The sequence below is a fragment of the Suillus clintonianus genome (genome assembly GCF_016758775.1).
Source record: "Suillus clintonianus strain FC179 chromosome Unknown DEU56scaffold_32, whole genome shotgun sequence".
NCBI lineage: Eukaryota > Fungi > Basidiomycota > Agaricomycetes > Boletales > Suillaceae > Suillus > Suillus clintonianus.
Genome location: NW_024539256.1, coordinates 232710 through 254779, shown reverse-complemented (window position 1 = coordinate 254779; position 22070 = coordinate 232710). Strand labels below are relative to the sequence as shown.

General features: G+C 48.9%; 9 protein-coding genes across 9 annotated transcripts; 6 read left to right on the top strand and 3 right to left on the bottom strand.

The window, feature by feature from the left end:
• Nucleotides 1–5: 5 nt before the first annotated feature.
• Nucleotides 6–648, bottom strand: DEU56DRAFT_802245 (uncharacterized protein). Its single transcript, XM_041353183.1, has 4 exons — nt 612–648; nt 500–564; nt 404–454; nt 6–353 (listed from the first exon to the last, which is right to left on the bottom strand). Exons 1-4 carry the CDS (start codon nt 622–624, stop codon nt 81–83), a joined length of 402 nt encoding a protein of 133 aa, XP_041208850.1. The 5' UTR covers nt 625–648; the 3' UTR covers nt 6–80.
• A 1-nt stretch (nt 649) lies between these two features.
• On the top strand, nt 650–3411 carry DEU56DRAFT_886873 (WD40-repeat-containing domain protein). The gene is made up of 5 exons (XM_041356206.1): nt 650–979; nt 1029–1691; nt 1744–1988; nt 2094–2752; nt 2882–3411. The coding sequence occupies exons 1-5, from the start codon at nt 680–682 to the stop codon at nt 3355–3357; spliced, it is 2343 nt and encodes a 780-aa protein (XP_041208849.1). The 5' UTR covers nt 650–679; the 3' UTR covers nt 3358–3411.
• Nucleotides 3412–4972, bottom strand: DEU56DRAFT_802240 (SURF4 family-domain-containing protein). The gene is made up of 7 exons (XM_041353182.1): nt 4634–4972; nt 4524–4578; nt 4229–4470; nt 3913–4155; nt 3836–3858; nt 3739–3780; nt 3412–3683 (listed from the first exon to the last, which is right to left on the bottom strand). Exons 1-7 carry the CDS (start codon nt 4924–4926, stop codon nt 3646–3648), a joined length of 936 nt encoding a protein of 311 aa, XP_041208848.1. The 5' UTR covers nt 4927–4972; the 3' UTR covers nt 3412–3645.
• A 75-nt stretch (nt 4973–5047) lies between these two features.
• On the top strand, nt 5048–7719 carry DEU56DRAFT_337458 (uncharacterized protein). Its single transcript, XM_041345740.1, has 13 exons — nt 5048–5199; nt 5260–5414; nt 5471–5492; nt 5545–5564; nt 5634–5692; nt 5744–5950; nt 6013–6144; nt 6212–6774; nt 6825–6980; nt 7050–7177; nt 7231–7358; nt 7415–7544; nt 7603–7719. The coding sequence occupies exons 1-13, from the start codon at nt 5156–5158 to the stop codon at nt 7617–7619; spliced, it is 1761 nt and encodes a 586-aa protein (XP_041208847.1). The 5' UTR covers nt 5048–5155; the 3' UTR covers nt 7620–7719.
• Nucleotides 7720–9704: 1985 nt separating this feature from the next.
• On the top strand, nt 9705–11159 carry DEU56DRAFT_736118 (Gti1/Pac2 family-domain-containing protein; the record flags this gene model as incomplete). Its single annotated transcript, XM_041348487.1, has 6 exons — nt 9705–9910; nt 9975–10014; nt 10069–10151; nt 10223–10347; nt 10402–10617; nt 10927–11159. The coding sequence occupies 6 exons, from the start codon at nt 9705–9707 to the stop codon at nt 11157–11159; spliced, it is 903 nt and encodes a 300-aa protein (XP_041208846.1).
• A 455-nt stretch (nt 11160–11614) lies between these two features.
• On the bottom strand, nt 11615–12055 carry DEU56DRAFT_337433 (uncharacterized protein). Its single transcript, XM_041345739.1, has one exon. It carries the CDS (start codon nt 11915–11917, stop codon nt 11672–11674), a length of 246 nt encoding a protein of 81 aa, XP_041208845.1. The 5' UTR covers nt 11918–12055; the 3' UTR covers nt 11615–11671.
• Nucleotides 12056–13907: 1852 nt separating this feature from the next.
• DEU56DRAFT_337354 (uncharacterized protein) lies at nt 13908–16207 on the top strand. Its single transcript, XM_041345738.1, has 12 exons — nt 13908–14373; nt 14434–14781; nt 14829–14854; nt 14903–14957; nt 15007–15051; nt 15106–15157; nt 15207–15297; nt 15348–15424; nt 15479–15490; nt 15542–15631; nt 15681–15780; nt 15830–16207. Exons 1-12 carry the CDS (start codon nt 14000–14002, stop codon nt 15868–15870), a joined length of 1311 nt encoding a protein of 436 aa, XP_041208844.1. The 5' UTR covers nt 13908–13999; the 3' UTR covers nt 15871–16207.
• A 921-nt stretch (nt 16208–17128) lies between these two features.
• On the top strand, nt 17129–19631 carry DEU56DRAFT_802218 (phosphatases II). The gene is made up of 6 exons (XM_041353181.1): nt 17129–17421; nt 17482–17698; nt 17749–17843; nt 17898–18775; nt 18832–19068; nt 19118–19631. The coding sequence occupies exons 1-6, from the start codon at nt 17346–17348 to the stop codon at nt 19382–19384; spliced, it is 1770 nt and encodes a 589-aa protein (XP_041208843.1). The 5' UTR covers nt 17129–17345; the 3' UTR covers nt 19385–19631.
• A 311-nt stretch (nt 19632–19942) lies between these two features.
• On the top strand, nt 19943–22063 carry DEU56DRAFT_901254 (uncharacterized protein; the record flags this gene model as incomplete). Its single annotated transcript, XM_041356539.1, has 9 exons — nt 19943–19991; nt 20052–20165; nt 20229–20279; nt 20335–20452; nt 20512–20655; nt 20703–21175; nt 21226–21289; nt 21355–21491; nt 21564–22063. The coding sequence occupies 9 exons, from the start codon at nt 19943–19945 to the stop codon at nt 21626–21628; spliced, it is 1215 nt and encodes a 404-aa protein (XP_041208842.1). The 3' UTR covers nt 21629–22063.
• Nucleotides 22064–22070: the final 7 nt, after the last annotated feature.

The window sequence follows — 22070 nt, the reverse complement described above, 5'->3', positions numbered from 1 at the left end:
AAGACTGGGAGTGTCACATCGAAAGATTAGATTGAGACTAAGAGTGTTAGAATACAAAGCACGGCGACTAGCATGGCATCCTAACTGGAATTTTCCATCCTGGCAAGCTGATCCACAAGCTGGTCCATCACATCCATCTTAACCTCACCAACTTCAGCACGGACAGGCACAAGGGTCGCAGCAGGATCAAAACCCGGTGCAACACGCCTGAGTGTCTCCCTTCTCCGCCATTCACGCTCGTCCTCTCTCGCACGAAGATACGCTTCTCTCCTTGTCGTATGCGCAGCAAGTGTCGTGCGCCGAGAAGACTCGACTATGAGTATGTGCGGTTCTAGTGTGTATGGATAGACGAACTGCGTGCTTGTCAGTGAGTGAGTTCTTTGGATGGTTGGAGTGTACGTACGTATGGAGTGACGCTATCTGGGAGAGGGTGGATGTCTGGTGGCAGATGTACCTGAGAGCGAGTCAGCGTGGTCTACGATGAAGACATGCTTCGTACAGGTGGAGGAACTCGAAGACCTGGTGATTTTATGAGGGGAACATGGGCTGCTGCTGCGTATTGAGCTGAAAATCATTAGCTACTTGAAAAATAAAACATAGAAACGACGGACTTTGGTCTGGCATGAAGATGGATGCTAAATTCTGACATATCCCAATCAGGACTCTCACTTTTACAGCGATGGACGTCAAAGTTTATACTGTCAACGGGGCAGTAGCAGGCTCATCGTCCTCAATTCCAGACTGGCTCATCAAAAAACGAGCAGCAAAAAAGCGGGTTTCAAAAGAACACGTCCAAGGCTCTATCGAGCTCATTCAAGGATTCGAATTCCCCGAAGCCAGCAATAAAATAAAAACGACAAGAGACGGACATCATGCAATAGCTACTGGCACTTACAAACCTCAAACAAGAGTCTGGGATCTAGACGACCTCAATCTAAAATTCGAGAGACATTCAGATGCAGAGAATGTTGATTTCATAGTAAGTCCAGTCTTCTCTTGACCATCCAACCTCACCATTCGGAATCAAGATTTTATCAGATGATTGGACAAAGATTATGCACTTGCAGAATGATCGTACAATCGAGCTTCACACCCAAGGAGGGTTTCATTATAGGACTCGCATACCACGCTTCGGTCGGTCGTTGGCGTATCACTTTCCATCATGCACCGCGCTCTTCTCAGCTTCAGGAAACGAGATATATCGTCTCAATCTCGAACAAGGGCGTTTCCTCAATCCACTAGTGCTCCAAGACGACAACATCCAAGGCGTCAACTGCATAGACATCAATCCCGCACATAACCTCCTCGCATTCGGCATCGATGGAAACGGCACAGTTCAATTCTGGGATCTTCGGTCTAGATCATCCGTCGGTGTGCTTCGGGTACCGACCAGCCGACTGCTACGTCCCACAGCGCGGAGTACGATGCCAGGTGTCGACGACACTGACGCACTCAGTATAGGCATCACAGCCATTTCTTCCCGATCAGACGGTCTATCATACGCAGTCGGAACTTCAACAGGACACACCCTCCTATACGACATACGATCCACCCGACCCTTTGCACTAAAAGACCAAGGCTACGGCCTCCCAATACGTAATCTGGCATGGATAGAAGGCAGTAGGCTCGCAGGGGACGGCATGGTATTGAGTGCAGATAAAAAAGTCGTCAAGATATGGGATCGTAATTCCGTGAGTCCATCTTGCTGTTGATAATGTTGACGCTGACACTGACGCACGACAGCCCTCATCCAACTTTGTATCCATAACACCCGCAAACGACCTCAACCACATCCACCACGTCCCAGGCAGCGGCCTCTTCCTAACCGCCAACGAAGGAATCCAAATGGCCACCTATTACGTCCCCGCACTCGGTCCTGCACCGCGCTGGGCTAGTTTCCTGGAGAATATCACGGAGGAGATGGAAGATTCTACGACGAGGAGCGCATATGAGGATTTCAAGTTTGTGGAGAGGAGTGAGCTTAAGACGTGCGTTGTCATTTTGTTTTCATCTGTTTTTCACGCTTTCACATTCACTTCATCCCGTTCACCTCACCCCAATCTCCCTGTTCACAACTCACGCACCACCCACAGACTCGGCCTCGACCACCTAATAGGAACCCCCGCTCTCAAACCCTATATGCACGGCTACTTCCTCTCCCTCCACCTCTACGACACCGCACGCGTCATCGCTAACCCCTTCGCATATGCTGAGCATCGCGAGAAACTCGTCAAGGCACGGATGGAGAAGTTGGCTGAGACGAGGATACGTGCCAAGAAAGGCGGGGCTGGTACTGGGGTTGGTGGTGAGGAAGTCAAGGTTAATAAAGCGTTGGCGGAGAGGATTGAGAGGGGGGCTGAGAAGGAGAGGAAGAAAGAGGAGAGGAAGAAGAAGAGGGGTACGAAGGGTGGGGATGGGGAGGAGGAGGCCATGGATGTTGATGTCGATGTCGAAGTCGATGCTGATGAAGCAGACCAGACACAACCCGACAAACCAACCCTCCTCAACGACCCTCGTTTCAAAGACTTGTTCCTGAACCCCGAATTTGCAGTTGACGAGACGACGAGGGAGTATGCGCTTTTGCATCCTTCGGCTTCGGGCTCGGGCTCTAAGCAGAAGGTGAGAGGGAAGACTGCTGTAGAGGAGGAGGAAGAGGAGAGTGAGAAGGCTTCGAGTGACGGGATGGGTGAGAGTGAGAGCGAGGGTGAGGGTGAAGAGGAGGGTGATAGTGATGATAGCAGCGATGCTGGTGGTGAGTACTCCTTCCTTCCCTTCCTTCCATCCATCTTCTTTCCACCACCCGTCAATCCGTATCGTCATTCATTCACTCACAACTTCGTCCACTCATAACGCATCGTCACACACTCACACACCCCACCAGAACTGAACAAATTCGACCCCCGTGCACGCCCAGGCCAAAAGAACGAACGCGCACAGCAAGCATACACACGTACGCGCCAAAACAACAGACGTTCCAACGCCAACCCCTCCAACGTCAATTTCGTCCCTCTCGTTCCACACACGGAAACTAGCACGAGCGCGCGGAAGATGGGTGATAAGACTGCTACATTTGGACAGCGGCGGAATGCACCTGCACCTGCGCGTGGTTCTGCCCACACCAGAGGTAAAGAAGGAGGATTCGAGATGAGCTGGGTCCCCTCGTCCAACAAAGATCCTTCAAGAGATAGAGGGAGCAGAAAAGACGCGAGAAAGGGCGTGGAAGTGTTTGGGGCTGGTATGGAGCGTGGGGATGGGGAGAGGACAGCTGTGTTGAGTGAGAGTGAGCGAACTGGGAGGAGTCAGCGGAGGAAAGGGATGAGGAGTGGGAGTAAGAATGTGTTTAGGCATTTAGGGTAGCTTCGATTCGAGATGTCACCTTATGCACTAAAAAAATCACTCATAATCACTCATTTCCCTCACGTCACGCATCTATATGTACAAAATATGTCGGTGAGGAGTAGTAACAAAGCGATGATAACAAAGCGACGATGCCATAGTCATTGGCAATGCGATATTGGATATATGTACTATGTATTAGTACCGAGGCGTCCGACTTCAGGCGTTCAAATGATCCTAGGCATCTTCTGCTTCTGCGGGATGCTGCTGCTGTCGTGATGCCAATAAAGAAAACGTCGAGTCTTTCCTTTAGTATGTCTTTTTCTTCTCGTCGACCGAGAGACCACCTGTTTTAAGTGTAAGCCGCGAACAAAAGAAAGAGGTGGGGAGGGATGGACATACCGGGTCCGATGTTCACCAGAAGGATGAGGCCGCCGACGATAGCTGTGATTGGTGAGTGTATTAATACCGTGTGTGAGGGCGGGAAATAGTAGCTTACACAGCGTTTGGAAGAAATCATACCTATCAATCTGCATCAGCACAAAACAACCCCAAAAATAGAACTCATATACGCACTTGAGGAAATCACGCTGAGGATGCGCACTATGCACGCTCCACCAGTTATTCGCAAAGACATTGAAGACGCTAAGTAGTATGACGAGGAAGGTCGCGGACCATTTTGCTTTGAAGCCGACTGCTACCATCGTGCATGCTGCGAGACCGAAGAGGGACATGAATATGCGGCCTATACTCCATTTTCCTTGGATGATGAAGCCGAGGAAGAGGAAGATGAGGAGCACGCGGCCTGCTAGGAGGAAGCTATACAATGAAACAGGTGTGCGAGTAAATGAATGAGCGGGATGAGAAGGGAAGGGTGGGCAAGAACACGCACTATTTCTTGCGGTCTGTTTCGCTCATGGACGGGATACCAGCAAAGCTTTTCTTTTTGTTGATCATGGTTTCGCTAAACACCATGATGAGACCGCCTATGACGCTCAAGTTGCGAAGGAAGAAAGTGAGGTCGAACATGAGGCCGTATCCGAAACCTTGAATGACGACTACGCTGAGGAGACCGATAACTGCGTATTCTGTGTGCCGTTTCATGATGACTGCTGTGGAAGCCACGAGCATTGTCTGGACGAATGAATTGGATTGTGTGAATGGTGAGGGTTGGAGAGAAGACATACGATGACGTTGAGCAATAGGAAGAGGTGGGAGACTCCCCAGTAGAAATGTCTGTGTCTGTAATCGATAAAATTCAACAAACGTCTCCTCGCCCTGAATGACGGTAACTGACGTTTGGAGGTACCAAAGCTGGTCTGTCCACTGCGTCGTAATCCTCAAAGCATCCTCATAGAACGTGACAATGATCAAGAACCGGCCGATGGCAGGTAAATGAGGTTTCAAAGGCTGAGAATATATTTCGATAGCGTCTTCGACCTGTTTACTGATAGCTCGAATCCTCTCGAGAGGAGCGTCTGGGTTAGCTGCTCTGTAACCTGAAGAAGGGCGTGAGTTTGCGAATCCGTGGGGGTCTGGGCCTTGATAGCTTGTTGAAGTTGGGCGACCGATATTGATACGGGAGGCCATGATGAACGTCGAAAGACGAGGAGGAGACAAACTTGGTGTCAGCCATTCAACTTAGCACCGACGTGGCGTTTCGGGTCTCGTGGGAACTTGGTTACCCGAGAACCGATTAAGCATTTGCGTCATAGGGGGAACCGAGAATTGGGCGTTCAACGTTGAACAGTGTCGTCGACCATTCGTCGTTGGAACTCGTGGTCAACACTGAGACCACGCGCAACGTTCTGGACCAGCCATGAACGAATCACGCGTAGACCCAGTGCGAAATGAATACCTCTAGTATGTTGTCCAACTCGAATCTAGCCTTTTGAGGCACTCAAGCCAACCATACAAAAAAAGTTCAGTGTTAAACGTGCCAACGAGCGCCTCCGCAAACGAAATAAGGGAACGTTACAGAGCGCTTTCCGTCATCTTTCATCCCGACAAGCAACGCGGTGAACGCACGAAGGACACTGCAGCTGTGGAATTTCTTGAAATCCAAAGGGCTTACGAAGGTGAGAGAGTCGTTGGTCACGTTCCCAAATGCAATTATCTGATAGCGCTATATAAGTTTTGTCCGACCCCTTTCTCCGGTGAGTTCTTGTTGCTACACACCGTTCGTTACATGTGAGCTCATTCCAACAGAGAAGTGTATGATTTCCTGGGTGAGTACGTCCGCATTCCACCCTCAGGGTATAATTCTCACAGACATACGTTTCATTATCGTTCAATAGGTGAAGATGCTCTTAAAAACGCATGGCCTCCAGAACTGCGATCTCAAAGTGTTGAACAAGTGCGGCACTTTCGCCCGGCAGGCGCAACACTGACTGACTCCTCTTTTCAGATACGTGCCCATCTTCGACGATGGAGGATCGATCGAAGTCAGGAAGTGTTTGATCGCCTCATTCGGCCAAGAGGCACGGTGACGTGTGCAATTGACGCATCGACGTTATTCGCACGCGGTGATGACCTAGATTATGATTCGAGAGGCCTCTTCGCCCGCTTGCGTGGAGTCTGGGTCTCTCAATTTGCGATTCGTCACTCTGTTACGGTGAGTTCCATACCTTTTCGTGTCTACCCGGTTTGACGTTCATGTCCGTTCAATTTGTGCAGAAAGTGTTGAATGAAAAGACTAATCTTAAATTCACGAGTCACCTTGGACTAGGCCCTCGAAATGACCTGCTTAGCAGAAATAACCTCATGGGCACGATACGCCATCAATTCTCTCCTCGGCTCGCTGTGGAGGTACGTATTATCATTAGGTCAAATATATTATTCAAGGGGCAGTTCTGAATGATCGTCGTCTGAAAAGGCTACAGCACATTTCTTAGAACCTCACCTCGTTGTCGCAAAGGCAAGCTATGAAGACAACGACAATACGTTAAATTGCCGTGTGCATTTCATTCCTGCGTTCTGGAACCTTCTCCCTCCGGCTAGTACCGTTTCCTTCAGTCGTCGACTCTTCCGACATGCTTCAACGGTGGGCTCTGTGGCGTGGACTTTCTCTCCATTGTCCATGGGAAGCTTTGAATTTGATATACACTCCCCTCAGCCTTTTGACTTCTCGTCTCCTGAAAATTACGTTCGCTATACGGACCGGATGAACGCCGACTTCACAAATAAGCCCGGCTCCGTCAGTGGTTTTGGGGTTGGACTGTGGGCCTGGTCGTGTGGGTTTCAACTATCTGGCATTAACTCATGTATCAAGACCGAATGGACCATCTGGTTTTTCGAACTATCACTGAGATTCAAGGCAGGCCTAGAGATTGGATTTCGGAGATTGGCCTATTTAGTCACCGGGACATGGACTAACGCAAATGCTGCCATATCAACCAGCTTTGGCGTGAGCACCGAGGGGTTAATCATGCGCTTTGAGTGCGCCACTTTGTCTTCAAATATACACCTGACTCACGCATTTATATCAGGTTGGAATATCTCCATCAGAAATGGATATTGCCAATAACTTTGTCGACTGTAAGAAATCAAACATTGGAGTTCTTTTCGGCTGTAGTGCCTTCAACAGTTCTTCTCCTCGGATATCACTTTGTTTTGAAGCCTCGTAGGCAGTTACAACGAACCTTGTCAGTCTTATCTCCAACTGCCTTCCACGTTCTGATTAACATTTTCGTTTTTTTTGTGTAATTGAAAAGATATTTCCGCAAGGCCGAGCGCCTCCTCAAAGAGGAAAATTCCCAACTCAAGAGGCGCATTGACGACACCGTGGAGTTGTTGAACGAAACTGCCAAACGTCACATGCAGTTGGAAAGAAGCAGAGGAGGTATGTACGACATCCCCACATATTTGGGCACGTGGTTCTCACGTCGCGTCAAGGACTTGTCATCCTGAGTGCGACGTACGGGTCTGAAACAGACGCCAGGAGCCTTACGATCGATGTGACCGTGCCTGTCCAAGCCTTGGTGCACAACAGTCAGGTCCACGTCCCCGGCCATCGGACAAAGGTATATACACTTATCTTCTCCTCGAACTTTGGTTCACGTGGCATGGGATATCGCAGGCCGGTATTCAAGGGTTCTACGATCCCGCCCCTGCATCCCCTAAATGTCTTCGTGTGCGTTATCTCTTCCGCGATCGACAACATTACGCAGAGATTCCCGATTATATCCCGGTCGTGTTGCCTTTGCCAGGTGCGTTCATCGTGTTCATTTGAATGTAGTCCTGTTTGACGTCGTTTTTCCTGTCAAGACCATCTCGTGAATTAATCTGTTACCGTCACCTCCGATCTGTTACGAGCCTACTTCACTCCTCCTTCAGTATCTTAAACTTTGATACTCATATCTAATGTCAGTCTGGACGACTAGAGATTTGAAATGTGTTCTCTCCGTCAAACACGTATCAGCTTGTACAACAACTGCAACCGGAAGACAGCGAAATTGATAACAGCGTAGACGCGGACTCATCATGCGTTACCACATCCGACAGGGTGGCGTGCCGTATACAGATACTCCACAAAAACGAGTGTACGGGTTCGCCGAGGTGCCCACAGAGGTGCCTACACCGCGATCCTCGCAGCCTTTGTTCGTAATTGTATCATTGTTGGTGACGATGCAAGTCCCTGGGCTGCAGGCTGCAACAACTATCAAATGCGAACCCGGACGGAAAAATCCGCTGGGCATGAGCAAATTGATGAACATGCTGCACCCAGCCCCCCTCAGCTCAGCTTCGCCTTCGATACATAACGAAAGTGTACCGCTTACCTGACCGCACGCACATTTCCGCCAACATAATGCGGGGAGCTTGAGCTGCCGCGGAATTCAATATTTTAAGCGCCGATCTATTGTCAATCACTTCCACGCAGTTCAAAACTAACATTGTCAAACCTTAAGTCTACGTGTAACAAGCGAAGGATTTGGTCCCGGACTTCCCCGCTCGCTCGCCGTACGATATGCTTGTGGTGCCAGCGGCTCAGCGGTTGCCACGGAGTTGAGGCGGGCCAAACCTTCGCGGTACGACTAGTAGTGATGATATCTGCTCTTCGAATCAATCTATCCATTCTGGTTGATGTTCGATGACTGACTGCAAGTCGTTTGCTCACCCTATGTGCTGTTGGGATGGGCCCGGGGCATTTGTCCTCTGAGACGGAAGCAGCCGTAACTACAATAAGTTCACCCTGCAGAATTTCCCAAGCAACGATTCAATTTTCGGGTGATCTTCACGTCCGATGCCTCAGGCTCAGGGACCCTGGCTTGTATACATCGCATCAATCGACCCTTTGGCTGATTCATTAACCGCTCGCAGTTACCTTGATTGCTAAAATGCACGTAAAACGGTCGTAAAAAACATGACTTAAACGGGGGTGGAGATCAGCATTCAACACGCCTGAACGGTTCTGTGGTATAAGACCTATAGACGCCTGCCACCACACCCGTAACGACTGGTGAGGCGGGTCGGTCTTTGCCATCTGTAAAGCATTTTTCCCTATGTCTTCTAGAATTATTAATGTGATATACACTGTGAAAATGCAAACTGTGACCACGGAACGACGCAGACCCCCTTGCTGAGGGCACAAAAGAGGCAGTTTGGCTTCAACGGGGTGGGGGAACACGTTAAAAGTGTATGGTTGGTTGAGAAAGAGGCCGCCAATGATGAAGCATGGTCCTAGTTAGATACGATTCGAGATTGAGCTGGCGAGTGACCGGGCCCGAATGACGATCTGTCATAGGTTTGAATTTAGGCTTTATCCGTAGAGGACAGGAAGGAGCCGATTCCAGGACTTATGTTAAAATGTAAAGAGCCAGTCAGCCCCTAGCGACACGATTTGAGATCGATGGACGGTGATCACTTGGGGTGCCTTTTGGATTAGGCTTTTCAAATGTGTACCGGTGAGACCATCGCAGTGGATGGATGATCTCTGTATCAAACCTTGTTAAAGGTCAGTGCATCATCTTTGAAATGTGGGTTAAACTGTTTGTTGTCACATCTCTTGCAACCCTGTCCTAACCTCAATTGTCGGTAATTTGCGTCTTAGCATGTCCGGCGGAACAACCTAATTAGGATATACCCACGTTCTTCGCACCTTTGGGTTATCATTATGGATTTGGCCAAGTGGAGTAGCTAGCGGCGTCCCCACGTCTCGGAAATACTCTCAAGTCGAATCTGATGAGTCCGATCACAGGGCACTTTTCAAAATCCAGCATGTGGGTTAACTCAATTCAAACTTAGAATAATTTTAATTTTATCCGCGGTTCACAGTTTCCTTACGAATACAATAATATATAACTTGTGCTGTCAAGTTCCGTGAATCCTACAAAGTCCCTCCTCTTGCTGATCCCCTTCATCTCCTCATAATGCAGCAACCTTCCCTTCAAAATGTTCGTATACGTTCAACAAGGGATGCCCTTCACATATTCCATGCTGTTGCAAGGAACGCCCTCCCCCTTACAACACGCCGATTGGACGCTGAGGAAAGAAGGGCTATCTCCCCCGGAAACGTTTATGTTTGGGAGGAACGCAGTGCAAATTCTGAGGCTACAGGTCTTGGCATGGAACGATGGTTGGTCCATTTGTCCCTCCTGCCCTCTCGAAGCCTAACAAATTATTATTATTCATATTGTTAGGACGGATGGCATGGGTTGGGGACCGAGTAGAGTCCGCGATGTAAGTATATCAGTCCACTCTCAAATTCCCTCCGGACTTATGTTTTTCCAAAAGGAATTTCTCTTCTATCAACAGAAAGAATGCGATGTGAACGATGATCCAGGTAGTTCCGGCACCCCCTGGGCACAAATGATTAGGTAGGTCCCATCGATCATGTGGGCGCCCAAAGTCCAAACGCCGTGGAATGATAATTTTATCTGTCTTACAGCATGTACCCTTCTTCGCGTGCACGTGCTACGGGCGACTCTGAACGCTTGATAAAGCAAACTTACAGTGTGCGTGTCTCGTTACCTGATGATCGCGCACGAGGTATCACTAGGAAGTGGCACTTAAGTACGTTTCTTAGCTATCTCCGCCGCCTCGGAAGTCTAATCTTTCGTTCCCCAGCTGCCTACTTCAGCCAACAGAAGCTTGATCGGCTTAACACAATCGATAATATACCAGGGGTCGGGGATGTCCCGGTTCCAGACGGATGGTTCCGAAGTGCTCGTAGAGATGCTAAGACAAGACGAGATGATGATCTACCAAAATCTGTCGTCGCAAAGCAACTCCCACAGTTTCCCATGGAGGGCATACTACCCAACATTAATCCGGCACAATCCGGTTTTCAGTCATCATTTCACGCTTCAAATTCAAATCCTTCACCGTTTACCGCGTTTACACATTTTCCCACTTCACGAAATTCCTCCCAACTTGATCTGCTCGAAGTAGAGACGACATGCGGGCGTAAAACCGCCTATTCCTTTCCGTCTTCTGCAGAAGGATCGTCGAGACATCACTCTTCCAATATCCGCCAGACGACTTATTCGGCTCCCAATGTGGTTCCTACTCAGATACAATCTCAATATCGTGATATGGTTCCCTTCCAGAGTCGATCGGCCTGTCCATCACCTCAATCGTCGTCATCGTCAGGACCTGCTACCCCAAGCCCACGCATAAGCCCTTCCCACCTCTCCGAACAGCTAGTGCCCCTCGAATACCTGCAAGGGCTTGCATATCCGAGACGCGAACCGATTGATGAACAATTTCTTCAGCGTTTTTCGACACACATCATGCCAGGTTTTGTCTCGAAGGGCGGCGATCGAAATCACCCCCCTTCAAAGGGACGCTTTGCCTTACGTTCCGAATCGATAGGGTATGCCTGAGATTCATTGAGGCCGATCTATTATCGAGACGTTCTGCGACTTCTTCTTCTACTTATTTTAATATGCCTCATCTCCCAGGCGTGGACAGCTCTTTGTCACTTACACCTGGACTTTGCATTTATCCCTCACTCATACCTCGTTAGACTTGCATATTGTTACCTGTTTTTTACAGACTTGACGCCGAACGCACACAGCCACCCTATTGTCATTCTGATAAGGGAGGGTGAACGTGTCCTAAGTGTTTGTCTGTCGAAACTGTACTAGTTCGCGGGTAAGCCTCGGATCCATATGCACATACTACGTACGGCACAGGTAGCAGAAGGGATTTGTGCACCTCTCTCACAATTTGTCAAAGCGCCCTCGCACGTTAATGATGTATCTTTTTACTACACAGCTGCAATCCCTGTTCGTCTGTTAAAATTAACTGTGAATATGCGAACTTGTCGTATACGTTTTGACACCCATTGATCCGAGACGCCGATCATCGAACGCGAATACGATCAGCGGAGGAATCAAGGCCGTGGGACGCTGTCCGACCCGAGGGGCCATTGTTGCTGAGCTGGGATAGGGGTTTTAACAGAATCACCCGCATCTCGTCTCGGTTTGGCAGCTGTTGGGTGGGGGGAGGCGTTGCCGAGATATCCCCGCCTTGCTGAAAATTTACATGTTCCTCTCACGCATAAACGCGCAAAGGACGTACTTAATGCCAAGCCCAGGAACGTACCATGAACACGATGTGTTGGCTGACCGGAGAACATATTCGCATATATCCGTATACAGGCATCATCATCATATCATCATCATCCATTCCTTTGTTAATTCTCCCATTCGTGATACTTCTGCCCGTTCTGCGGTTCCGTAAAGTGATACCGTTACCTAGAAGTGTGACGACATTGTAGACCCCGTATTGAGTTTGCGGCACTTGTGAATTGCTTCGGTGCGTTAGACTTGACGACGGACATTTCCGATTCAAGAGGCAGGTTAGCACACCGCACTGGTAGTGCTGGCGCAGCCTATTCAGGGGCATTCTGGTCATTCCGCGGAAATACCATATGTAGGCAGCCGCCCCTGCTTATTCTTAATCGCCGTCTCGGACCGAACTTAGGGATCTTTCGTTGCTTGTAGGTATGCTCAGTTGGAGCGTATGAGCGGCAAAATTGAAGATGTGGGTCCTGAGATAGAACATGTACTTTGGGTAAGTTTCTACGACCGACGAATCAGCGCGACTTACTTTGTCCACTCGTACAGAAAGTGGATTTCCGTGACAGGTCCTAGGGCGATAGTGGGTCAGTGGGATAGTATGTTCCCCTGGCAGGTCCTTGACATAGTATACAAGTGGCTGTAAGCGGGGAGCCGTGACGTTTATGGGCTCCCACACACTGCGTCCAGCTATACTACTGGCGTTGTGGCCGGAAGCCTTCTTCGAATGCAGGGACACTGTAAATCTTTTGAGAGGGATTATCGCCAATGGCCAGTTTAGATATGCCACCAAACTTGGAGCAAGATCTTGTACACGGAAGCCCAGTTCTTCCCTGACAAGAACGCTTTGAAAAAGGTCGGGGAAGGAGGCATGAATAGTAGTTCCGGAGAATACCAAATGCGTAACATAACCGGGTAACCTCGTGGATTGAATGCCTGGAAAAATTATCGAGTGTAACTTGGTGTCTGCTACTTCATCTGCGTACTGTCAGCCTGGGCCCTGTGCGTTGCTGGCAAAAATTACTTGCTTCCCAACATCAGAAGAAAATAGGGTGTGCTGTACGTCAATGAACCCTGCGGTCCAAGACGGCTCCGCGGAGGCAGCTTATAGAAAGGAGGCTTCCAATCCGACGACTTCGGGATCGTCGCGTGATTCCCAAGTCAAAGAACGGCAACAGACAAATGAGAGAGAGTTGACTGGAAATTGTATGCCGTCTAGGTATGTTGTGGTACCATGAAGGACAGTCCTCTCCACCAACACCAATGGGCGGCCGCCGATTAACAAAGCAGCCAAGGCTCCTCCTGCCATTATTCACCGTGACGTGAGGCTTTCTTTCCCCAACACTGACCCGGAAGCACAAACGTAAAGGCACGAACCTTGCAATTTGCCACGGTTTAAGCTTTATGTAAGTGAATAATTATATCCTATGATACATCCGAGTTTGGAACAATGCCATTGGACCCCGGCGAAGTTGCAGTTGGGGGAGATCCAATTGGGTGAGCCCGAGCGCTGCAGATAGCCTTAGCGAATGCTGTACATGTCAAAATTGATATCAGCAGTGCACGTGAGCGTTAACGTTCATCGATGCATCAACGAACGATGTTGGTTTCGGTAAGCTTTCAGTACCATATGATGAAGCACAAACCGCAAAACACATCAGGCCAACCCTGGGCCTGCGCGGCATTTCACAGACAACGCTCGCAAGCAGCTCGCACTGCGTTAACCTGGTATCATATAGCGGCGAGGTAGGATGATGTCACGACTCACGGTAACCGATAAGATAGTGAAGTATTGTGAGTAAAAACAACTTCTTTGTAAATCCCAAGCTTCAAAGCTTTACGGCTGGTCCAGAACGGCGACGCCATTGGAGTCTGTGCCAGTGACGAGAGCTATGTAATTGTGTCGACGCCTCTTGATTCTGGAAACGGCCAACTTGAACTGGCAAGTGACAGTCCGTTACCACGTTTGGTCACAGGATGTCACGCTATGTCACCCATGATGTGTAACAAAAACGTGACCAAACGTCATGTGAGGGAAATCCGGTAATTGTTTACGCCGTACTCCGACTTGCAATCGGGACCAAAACCGAGAGACGGTCTCTCAAGGTGTCATAACATTCGAAATATACCTGTGTCCCGTCATGCCTACGAAACCGCTCTTACCCAAATCTATAGCAAGCGTCTCAAATAGGGAGCCCGAACCGAAAACTCGCGGTGCGAACAGGTCCACAAAGGTCGCCGGGAAACTTAAGGTCCTGCCCGACGAGCCAACATCGTCTACCCAAGGCAAACTTGAACCACGTCCAGATGCTGAGGAAAGTCTGGGTACAACGGGAGACACAGATGACGGGGATGACGAGGAGGAGGAGTCAGAGGAAGACGAGGGCGAGGATGTCGAAGTACGGCTACGTCAAATCTCTCAGATCCCGCAAGGAACGGCACGAAGAGATGCGCTGAGGCTGACAAAGAAAAAGGCGAAGTCACTACCTCGCGTAACGGCATACGCGATGGCAAGGTGACGCTTGGTTGGCTTCTTGCTTGACTATGTAACTGATAGGCATGTTTCTCGATTTAGTTCCTATCGTCTGCATGATCTTTCAAAGTTTTTCAATGCCCGGAGGGGAGCCTATCATGCAGACCCCAAGATTATTGACGAAGTTTTGTATACTCCTTACGCATATGAACCCGAAGTCAACCAAGAAACACGTGCGAACTCTCTGCGGAGGAGTGGGGATTTGTTGGGAATCCCGGAACTAAATCCCCCGATCTCTGAAGCGGAAGAAAATGGACTTCCCGTGAAACGCAAAAAGATTAGCAAATTTCACACTGTTCCGACCGAAGCCGAGATCTTCATTTTCGACTATGGAACAGTCGTTATATGGGGAATGAGTGAAGCTCAAGAGAAACGTTTCTTGTCATCTATGTAAGTATTTTCTCTTGTTATAAGCAGCCTTGACGAATTTCTCGTAGCAAACGCTTTGAAGTTGATAGGTTGAGTAGGTGAGGGCGCTTGAATTTCCTGCACAACTCTGAATCGTTTACAGCACCAGACAACATTGAAATGGAGGATCTGAATTATTACTATGCCGACTACAGTCGGTTCGTTTAGTCCTTTCCCGCAACCGCTGATTTTGACCCCGTGACGTAGGATATACAATGACGTCATCACATTGCGCAAGGGATCTGGTTACATGTGAGTTGAGTATAAGTATAGAAGAGGTTGTGGTGATGCTTAACCACATCAAAGGACGAAGCTCTCTCTATCGCATGCACTGTCGCAGTCCGTCAAGATATCCTTGGTACGCTGGTTGCATTCTGTGGCATATTTTTTTCCTGACATCTGCTCAGTTCGAAGAGCTCATCTCGAATACCATCGAAGACACGAAAGACATACCAGAAACATTGTCAGAGACAGGGAAGATCGGCATTCCTCACAAAGGTCGGTCATGACCATGCCACATTGTAAACCATGTCACATATACTTATCAGAAATCATGCGCAAAACTGGGGAGTTGTTCATATTACGAACTAACATTAACTCTGTAGGCTCTGTCTTAGACTCTCCGGTAAGAAAATCTTTGGTTCGAGTATATTTACATTAAATTCACCCCCCGTTCTAGGAGGTTTTCTGGGTAAGCTGAAATGTCCATGTCAAGTGCCAGAACGTTTGAACATCTTTTCAGAGCTTTCCTGATCTACAACCGTTGTACGATGCCGCGCGCAGTTATCTGGAGATCCCTCAACGAATAAATCTCCTAAATACTCGAGTCGAGGCTGGTTTGGTTCACGTGGCATGCTTTCATTCGCTGACGTCATGGCCAGGTTCTTCAAGATATGCTTCAACTTCTGAAGGAGTCTGTATCAAGCAGGCATGCAGAGCGGCTTGAGCAGATCGTCGTTGCTCTGATTGGGATTGAAATCGGTAATCCTATTGTTTTTTGTTTAACCATGAGCTCACATTGGTGCGATAGTACTTGGCATTATCACCATTCTGGTTGATCTCATGGCTTGATTGCTTATATTTCATTGATATACCTCGCATGCTCAACTACCGCGCAACCTGTATTCTGCACTTATAGAAGACAAAATTCCGTGTGGCTTTCTATGGTGACGTCGGTGGCTGTCTAGATTCGTTCTTAGGGCGGATCAGATTGCATTGGCACTGGCAGCATGGACAATCACATCACCATACTGCTGGCTAGTACAGGCAGGAAATTGTCAAGACTGCTCAAGAACAGGTCGAAAAAGATCCCGAAAGTGAAAGACATACAACTTCCGCAAAACAAAATAGAATGATCCTTACCAAAGCCTCGTCTCTACCTCCTCAACGACTCTCACGAGAAACCTTCCGATCTCGTTATCAAGGGCCTGAAACAAAAATGTTATCTTGCCCACCGAAGTATACGGCCCTCAAATAGAGGAGTATTGCGCACCCGGGCAGACCCGGGCATGAGAGTGTCCGGGTATCAATATGGACTCCTTGCAATACAGGAGTCAACCACGCTCCCGATGAGCTTAAGCAAATCACTCACCTTCTAGTTGAGGTATTGTGCAAAGGATGAGATTGGATGATAGCTAATGGGATAAATTCTTCGTCGGGCTGGACTTTCCGCATTCGACATGTGCCTCCATAAAGAACCTGGTTTCTCACTTCGTCTGATTTCCAAAATCCTGGACGCCGATGACACGGACAGGTACGCAGCATCTGCTTGTACACCTCATGCACGCAATTACTACCAATTGCGAATCTGATGCATTACCCCTCACCCCATAGCAACAATATGGGCCTGTCTGAAGAGGATTTTCGTCTTGCCATGTATGGCGTATTCCTCGCTTGCTATATCCAAAGTTTGAACACAAAAAATACAGTTCTCTGAACACATCAGGTAGGATTTGGCCCGCGGGCTTTATCATTCGCAGCACAGCAATTGCCAATATCCTACGCGGCTTGTTCAGGTAGAGTGTGATCAGGCAGAATGTCTGAGGTGCTAAGTTACGGTCCCCTCTCGGGAGCTTCCACGCTATCATCCTACAGGCGAGTCATGGCATATACGGTGAGGGGTAGCCCTTGCTCGCCATCTCGGGTGGCAGCCATCGATAGACGAATAGTAGAAATACGCTCGCACGATTAGATCCTTAATTTTCCTTGCTTAATTTTTTTCCCGTGTAAAATTCTTTTCTCATATTTTCCTCGTACGATTATCCTTTGTTCATTGACCGTACGTGATTAGAAGCTCGAGCTCAATAGAAGCTACATAGTCCAGACTCCAAACTGTTGTGTCCAGCCTGGTCAATAATGGTAACAATAGGATCTGCCTTATCAGGCACTTGTCAGACACGACTTTAAAATGGCTCAGACTAAGACCAAGATGGGCACAAGCTGGGCTCGAGCTCCAATGACGACCTCGCGACCGCGCGCTTGGCCTTGCCGTTAAAGTTCCTCTCTCTCTATGCTCCCGTTTTATTGTTTAAATATTTGATCGTCTTATGGCTGAATATTTGCGGCGTTTTGTTTCCGGTGGTAAAGCTAGGTTCAGGGATCCAAATCTTGACATTGAGCTAGGTATGCTGTATGCTTTATTGATTATCGAGCTTGCTGTGACACAACGCTACATTTTTCTAGACCTTGCGTATGTAACTGATCAAGTCATTGTTATGGGCTATCCTGCTGCTGGCCTTGAGGGCCTCTACCGAAACCGCCGCGAGGATGCTCAACGGTTTCTTACGGCTCGGCATGGTAGCAACTTTTGGGTATTCAACTTCTGCCCAGTCAAGGAAAACTTCTATGACAAGAGCGTTTTTGAAGGACGAGTGAGTCGCTACCCATTTCCAGATCATCAGTAAGGAACAACCATACATCATCGGTTTAGTCGCTAATCATTGGATCCAGTATACCTCCCCTTGCAATTCTCCCTTTAGTTTCAAGAGAGATACATGCTTGGTTAACAGGTTCAAAGGACCGAGTAGCTGTTTTACACTGCAAAGGTGCAACTTGCCCTCCATCCGCTTTGCACATCCACTAACTCCAGTCTCTTGCAGCTGGCAAGGGAAGGTCGGGCACACTAGTTTGTGCTTATCTTCTCTCGCTCGACACCTTTTCTCCTCCATTACCTCTGGAAAATAGTCACCTTGAAAAGGACTGGGTAACCGTGCGCGTTGACGATTGCATCCAAGTAATCCCCAATGATGCGGGCCTTGAAGAACTAGTGGAAGCAACCACATCCTCTGCATCATCCATTGTGGAGGAAAGACCCTCGGACTCCCCAGACGAAAGTCAAAATATGTCCTCCAAGCCCACAGCGCCTACGTTGCAACAGGTATTAGACTTGCACACCTCACGTCGCATGAAAGCATCGTCTAATTCAACGAATACATCAGACGCGGGGCAGAGGAAGGTGAAAGCAGGTGTTAGCATTCCCAGTCAGCGGCGCTGGCTTTTGTATTGGTCGCGACTTCTTGCCGGTCAGGGTCCACCTGGCATGTGGGGACTATCAAACGTCGAATCGGGCCTGTCCAATGGCTCCAACTCGCCATCGATTTTCCGGAGGAAAATGCGCATCACCGAAATTTCCCTTCGACTACGTGGGATGTCTGGAATTAAAACGGGTCTCGTTCGTGCCGCTAGCTTGCTAATGGATCGCGGAAAGGACGGACGTAGTCTCATCAGTCGTGGCAATAACCGTGTGTGGGCGTCGCTAGCACGGTATGACGATGACTTGGTTGGCGCTCTAGAGCGTTGGGAGCAAAGCACTCGGGATACCACTAACTTGGGAAAGCGAAAGTGGTCATTTGAGGCCTCTGAATCGGTCGATGGTATCTTCGCCAGCGACAAATGGGACAAAGAAAAGATGGTACGGACTTTCGCTCGGATGGAAGATGATGGAAAGTTACAACCTGAAATGAATAGCGCAGACGAGGTTCGTCAACTTTATGGCAAGCTGGTCGGACTACCCAGAGAACCTAAAAATGACAGAACGTCAAGGTTAATAGCTACGTTCTTCGCCCGCTGACTGAGGAACGTTGGGTGGAAATTCGCAAAGCACCGCCTGAAGAGGAGGAGGAAGAGGAGGAAGTTCACAGCCCAGAGGCTTCAGTCAATTCGGAGACGACTTCTATCTATTCCATATCTCAGCCAGTCACAAGGGCCGGTCGCGGCGGAATAATTGTTGATTCCTACCGAGAGTTGCGGATTAAACTCTACATGGGTCAGGTATGTGCTTATTGTTTTCCGTGTCATTATTTACGCCACACCTTGGCAGGTATTCATGACGTGGCTGTGGTTCATCCCAGCATTTCATATCGCTCCTGAGACACCATCTTCATCGTTCATACTAGCTCGAGATGAGCTCGACTTGCCGATTGGCATAGGAAAGCATATCATAGATTTAGAGGTGAAAATGGAATGGTGCCAAGATGATGTCGATGACACGCAATTGGAAACTACCCAAATGGACCAACCTTTGTCAGGGGCGGAGACTGTTGTGGCCAGCCTCGCTGGTGGCGTTGAAGTTGGCCAAGCTGTCTAAAGATAAGGAGTTTGTACTACGGCACTTTACGCGTCAGATGGTGGCGGCCGCCTCAGTAGATTTGGGGTCCTCCTGGACTGAGTGGTTTTCATCTTCACTTTCTCTTCATCAAGTTGACAATATTCTTCGTCGCATGCCAAGGTTCGGGTCATCCTCGTGCCAGCTGCCATCATGCTATGACGGACGGTGTAATGTAGGCTAATATTATGTTTTTTCCATGTGCTCCTTATCCGAATTCCCTTTGCCATGACGTCGGTTGCCCTGAAATGAGCTACTAGGGCAGAGGCACTAGTAGACAAGTCACGCGGAAAGGGTGACATGTGCTGTTTTTTTTGTGAACCAGAGCTAACCTTGTAATTTTTTCATCAAAGCGTATCAGATACCCCTACTGCACTGCACACGCTGATGCGGCCCCGGACCTTGACAGTGAGAAAAGATGGGAAAAGCGAATTAAATCCGGCCAATTTACAACTACTAGGGGGTCGTGAATCTCATCCCGGCACAGTGAGCCGCTAAGAGTTGCGCCGGGTCAAATATTGTCTGTTGAAACTGGCCCCCATGCTACCATACGCGCTGAAAGTTGTGTGGTTTGCACTGTCGTTCTCTGGTAAGCAGATAGTATTCGGGCGCCAAAGGCGACTCTTGGATTGACGCCACAGCGATGCAGGTATCTTCGCATGCTGGATAGTCCTAACAGTGTTCGCTCGCGCGATTGGGAGCTACTGGGGCCCAATGTTGTACTGCGTCTTTGCGACCTTGCTCCAGGGAATCTTTTGCCTGGGTGCGTGCGTGTTCTCGTGCCAAACAGGTGAGGGTCGGGACAAGCTTTGCTGATTTCTTGAAGGCATGATATATGACATGAACCCGTTTGATATGCCACCGGCATTTTGCAAAGGCAAGCTTTCAGGATGCACGAATATGTTGCTCTGTTACCCTAATATCTTGAGCAGCTCAGACGTTCATCATATACTACTCAGCTCACTCTGTGACGGGAGTATGTGCCGCGTTCACGATGGCCACGACGAGCGCTGTCGTGTGGCCGTCATCTGTGATAACAACTGCTTCATCGTGCGTGGTTTGCACAGTTGCTGCGCCGGATTGCCTTTTGATTACTTATACGTGAGCAGGACACTGGTATGGCGAAACCAATATCTCTTGCCCATTGTCGTGTTCCCGCTTTGTGCAATTGCTGTCGCCGTCCCCGTCCTACTATCCCTTCACGCAATTCAACCCTCAGACGATCTTCACTGCGACGCCAGTGATCCCATATGGTGCGTCACCTGCATTACCAACGTCGTGTCAAAACTCACATACGCAGGGGACGATTCCTAGGTTATGCGGGTATATCCATGATCCTCACCATCCCATGTTTCTTCCTGTCTGCAACAGCAGCCCACCGTGTATTCAAGGTACACACAGTGCGTCGAGAGCTTTTCAAGCTCACAGTCTCACACTCGCATTCGCTGGGCGGCAACACTGGCACTGGACCCACAAAAAACCTACCTTCGTCGCCTTTACCCGATGTGGACCCCAAGTCCGCGGAATTTGTGGACGAGCAAGTCTCGGTGATGCCAAGAAAAGATACGCCTCATGTTGACGCCATCAATGACGCCGCGGCTAACTCAAACGAGAGCTATTCCCCGCGGGCTGATATCCTTCCTTCCTCCTTATCCTCACCGCCTTCGCCAAAGCGATCTTCGGATACACCGCAGTGGGATGAATCTCAGATACGCGACGAACGAGTGAGCATTGTGCCTATTGAAGAAGACACAACTACTCTTCCGATTTCGAGTGAGTCGTCCTAGCAGTACCTGGTATACGTTATTTACCTTGCTTTCAAGGCTCTCATGAACAGCCGAGACAAAGTCTAGCACCTGCGATATGGAGGCTTATTCTCTTCCAAATGTACGCGCGCTCAAGTATAGCTATAGGTCGGCGTCCTCGGAACGGTGCTAATGTAAACCCCTTAGGGCGTTCTTCATCATACAATTTTTAGCTGCGCTTTCAACCATCATTGATGTAGCAACGCATCGCCCAAAGCCAACGCCTTTTGGGACGCAACATGTAGCGCTAGTACTCGTCGGATGGGGACCGTCGATAGTGTTTGGTTGGTTTTTCTGCCCCACTCCGATGGATGAAACACAGCCCTGACTCACCCCCTCGTCACTATATATTCCAGGTCACCTCCCAGCAGTGCGGCGGAGGTTGTTGTTCTGGCGACGTCCAGACTCGAATACAAACTAGTTTAGTAGTACCCTCCTGGACCAAAAATGTGTATATTTGATCGTGCCCAGCGGCTGCCTGGTATGTTTTTCATTAATTAGTATGGGTTTTGCACGAGTTGCAACTGGGTGGGTTTAAATTTGACACAGTGCACGCGGTTTTGCGCTTCAGCCAAATTTATCACTGTTCAACGCATGGTAGGCAGACCAGGAAAATAGTCACATGGTGTTGTGCACCTGGCATCATCATGTTGTGCCCGGGGAGTCTGCATGCAGTACAGATGAGAATCAGATGGCCGATTGTGCTAGATGGGCTCGGACCAGCCAAAACAATTGAGATTGGTCAGGCCGAGTCACTTATGTGCTGGAGAACAGTGGAAATTCATGGATTCATAGAATTCCCTATGATCTCTATCACATAGAAGTTATGACATGCGAATTGGTGGATTAATTGTTCATAAAGT

Excerpts from the sequence above, each read along its gene's own strand:
- DEU56DRAFT_802245 (XM_041353183.1), bottom strand. Across the intron at positions 455-499 it reads GTCTTCGAGTTCCTCCACCT|GTACATCTGCCACCAGACAT; the intron begins GTACGAAGCATG and ends ACTCGCTCTCAG. Across the intron at positions 354-403 it reads CAGATAGCGTCACTCCATAC|TTCGTCTATCCATACACACT; the intron begins GTACGTACACTC and ends ACAAGCACGCAG.
- DEU56DRAFT_886873 (XM_041356206.1), top strand. The coding sequence starts at position 680 with ATGGACGTCAAAGTTTATACTGTCAACGGGGCAGTAGCAGGCTCATCG. Across the intron at positions 1,692-1,743 it reads AGATATGGGATCGTAATTCC|CCCTCATCCAACTTTGTATC; the intron begins GTGAGTCCATCT and ends GACGCACGACAG. Across the intron at positions 2,753-2,881 it reads TGATAGCAGCGATGCTGGTG|AACTGAACAAATTCGACCCC; the intron begins GTGAGTACTCCT and ends ACACCCCACCAG.
- DEU56DRAFT_802240 (XM_041353182.1), bottom strand. The coding sequence starts at position 4,926 with ATGGCCTCCCGTATCAATATCGGTCGCCCAACTTCAACAAGCTATCAA. Across the intron at positions 4,471-4,523 it reads TCCTATTGCTCAACGTCATC|ACAATGCTCGTGGCTTCCAC; the intron begins GTATGTCTTCTC and ends TCATTCGTCCAG. Across the intron at positions 4,156-4,228 it reads GAAACAGACCGCAAGAAATA|CTTCCTCCTAGCAGGCCGCG; the intron begins GTGCGTGTTCTT and ends TTCATTGTATAG.
- DEU56DRAFT_337458 (XM_041345740.1), top strand. The coding sequence starts at position 5,156 with ATGAACGAATCACGCGTAGACCCAGTGCGAAATGAATACCTCTA. Across the intron at positions 5,951-6,012 it reads CGATTCGTCACTCTGTTACG|AAAGTGTTGAATGAAAAGAC; the intron begins GTGAGTTCCATA and ends CAATTTGTGCAG. Across the intron at positions 7,178-7,230 it reads GTTGGAAAGAAGCAGAGGAG|GACTTGTCATCCTGAGTGCG; the intron begins GTATGTACGACA and ends CGTCGCGTCAAG.
- DEU56DRAFT_337433 (XM_041345739.1), bottom strand. The coding sequence starts at position 11,917 with ATGTTCTCCGGTCAGCCAACACATCGTGTTCATGGTACGTTCCTGGGC.
- DEU56DRAFT_337354 (XM_041345738.1), top strand. The coding sequence starts at position 14,000 with ATGCCTACGAAACCGCTCTTACCCAAATCTATAGCAAGCGTCTCAAAT. Across the intron at positions 14,374-14,433 it reads ACGGCATACGCGATGGCAAG|TTCCTATCGTCTGCATGATC; the intron begins GTGACGCTTGGT and ends TTCTCGATTTAG. Across the intron at positions 14,855-14,902 it reads CTTTGAAGTTGATAGGTTGA|CACCAGACAACATTGAAATG; the intron begins GTAGGTGAGGGC and ends AATCGTTTACAG.
- DEU56DRAFT_802218 (XM_041353181.1), top strand. The coding sequence starts at position 17,346 with ATGGCTGAATATTTGCGGCGTTTTGTTTCCGGTGGTAAAGCTAGGTTC. Across the intron at positions 17,699-17,748 it reads TACCCATTTCCAGATCATCA|TATACCTCCCCTTGCAATTC; the intron begins GTAAGGAACAAC and ends CATTGGATCCAG. Across the intron at positions 17,844-17,897 it reads AGCTGTTTTACACTGCAAAG|CTGGCAAGGGAAGGTCGGGC; the intron begins GTGCAACTTGCC and ends AGTCTCTTGCAG.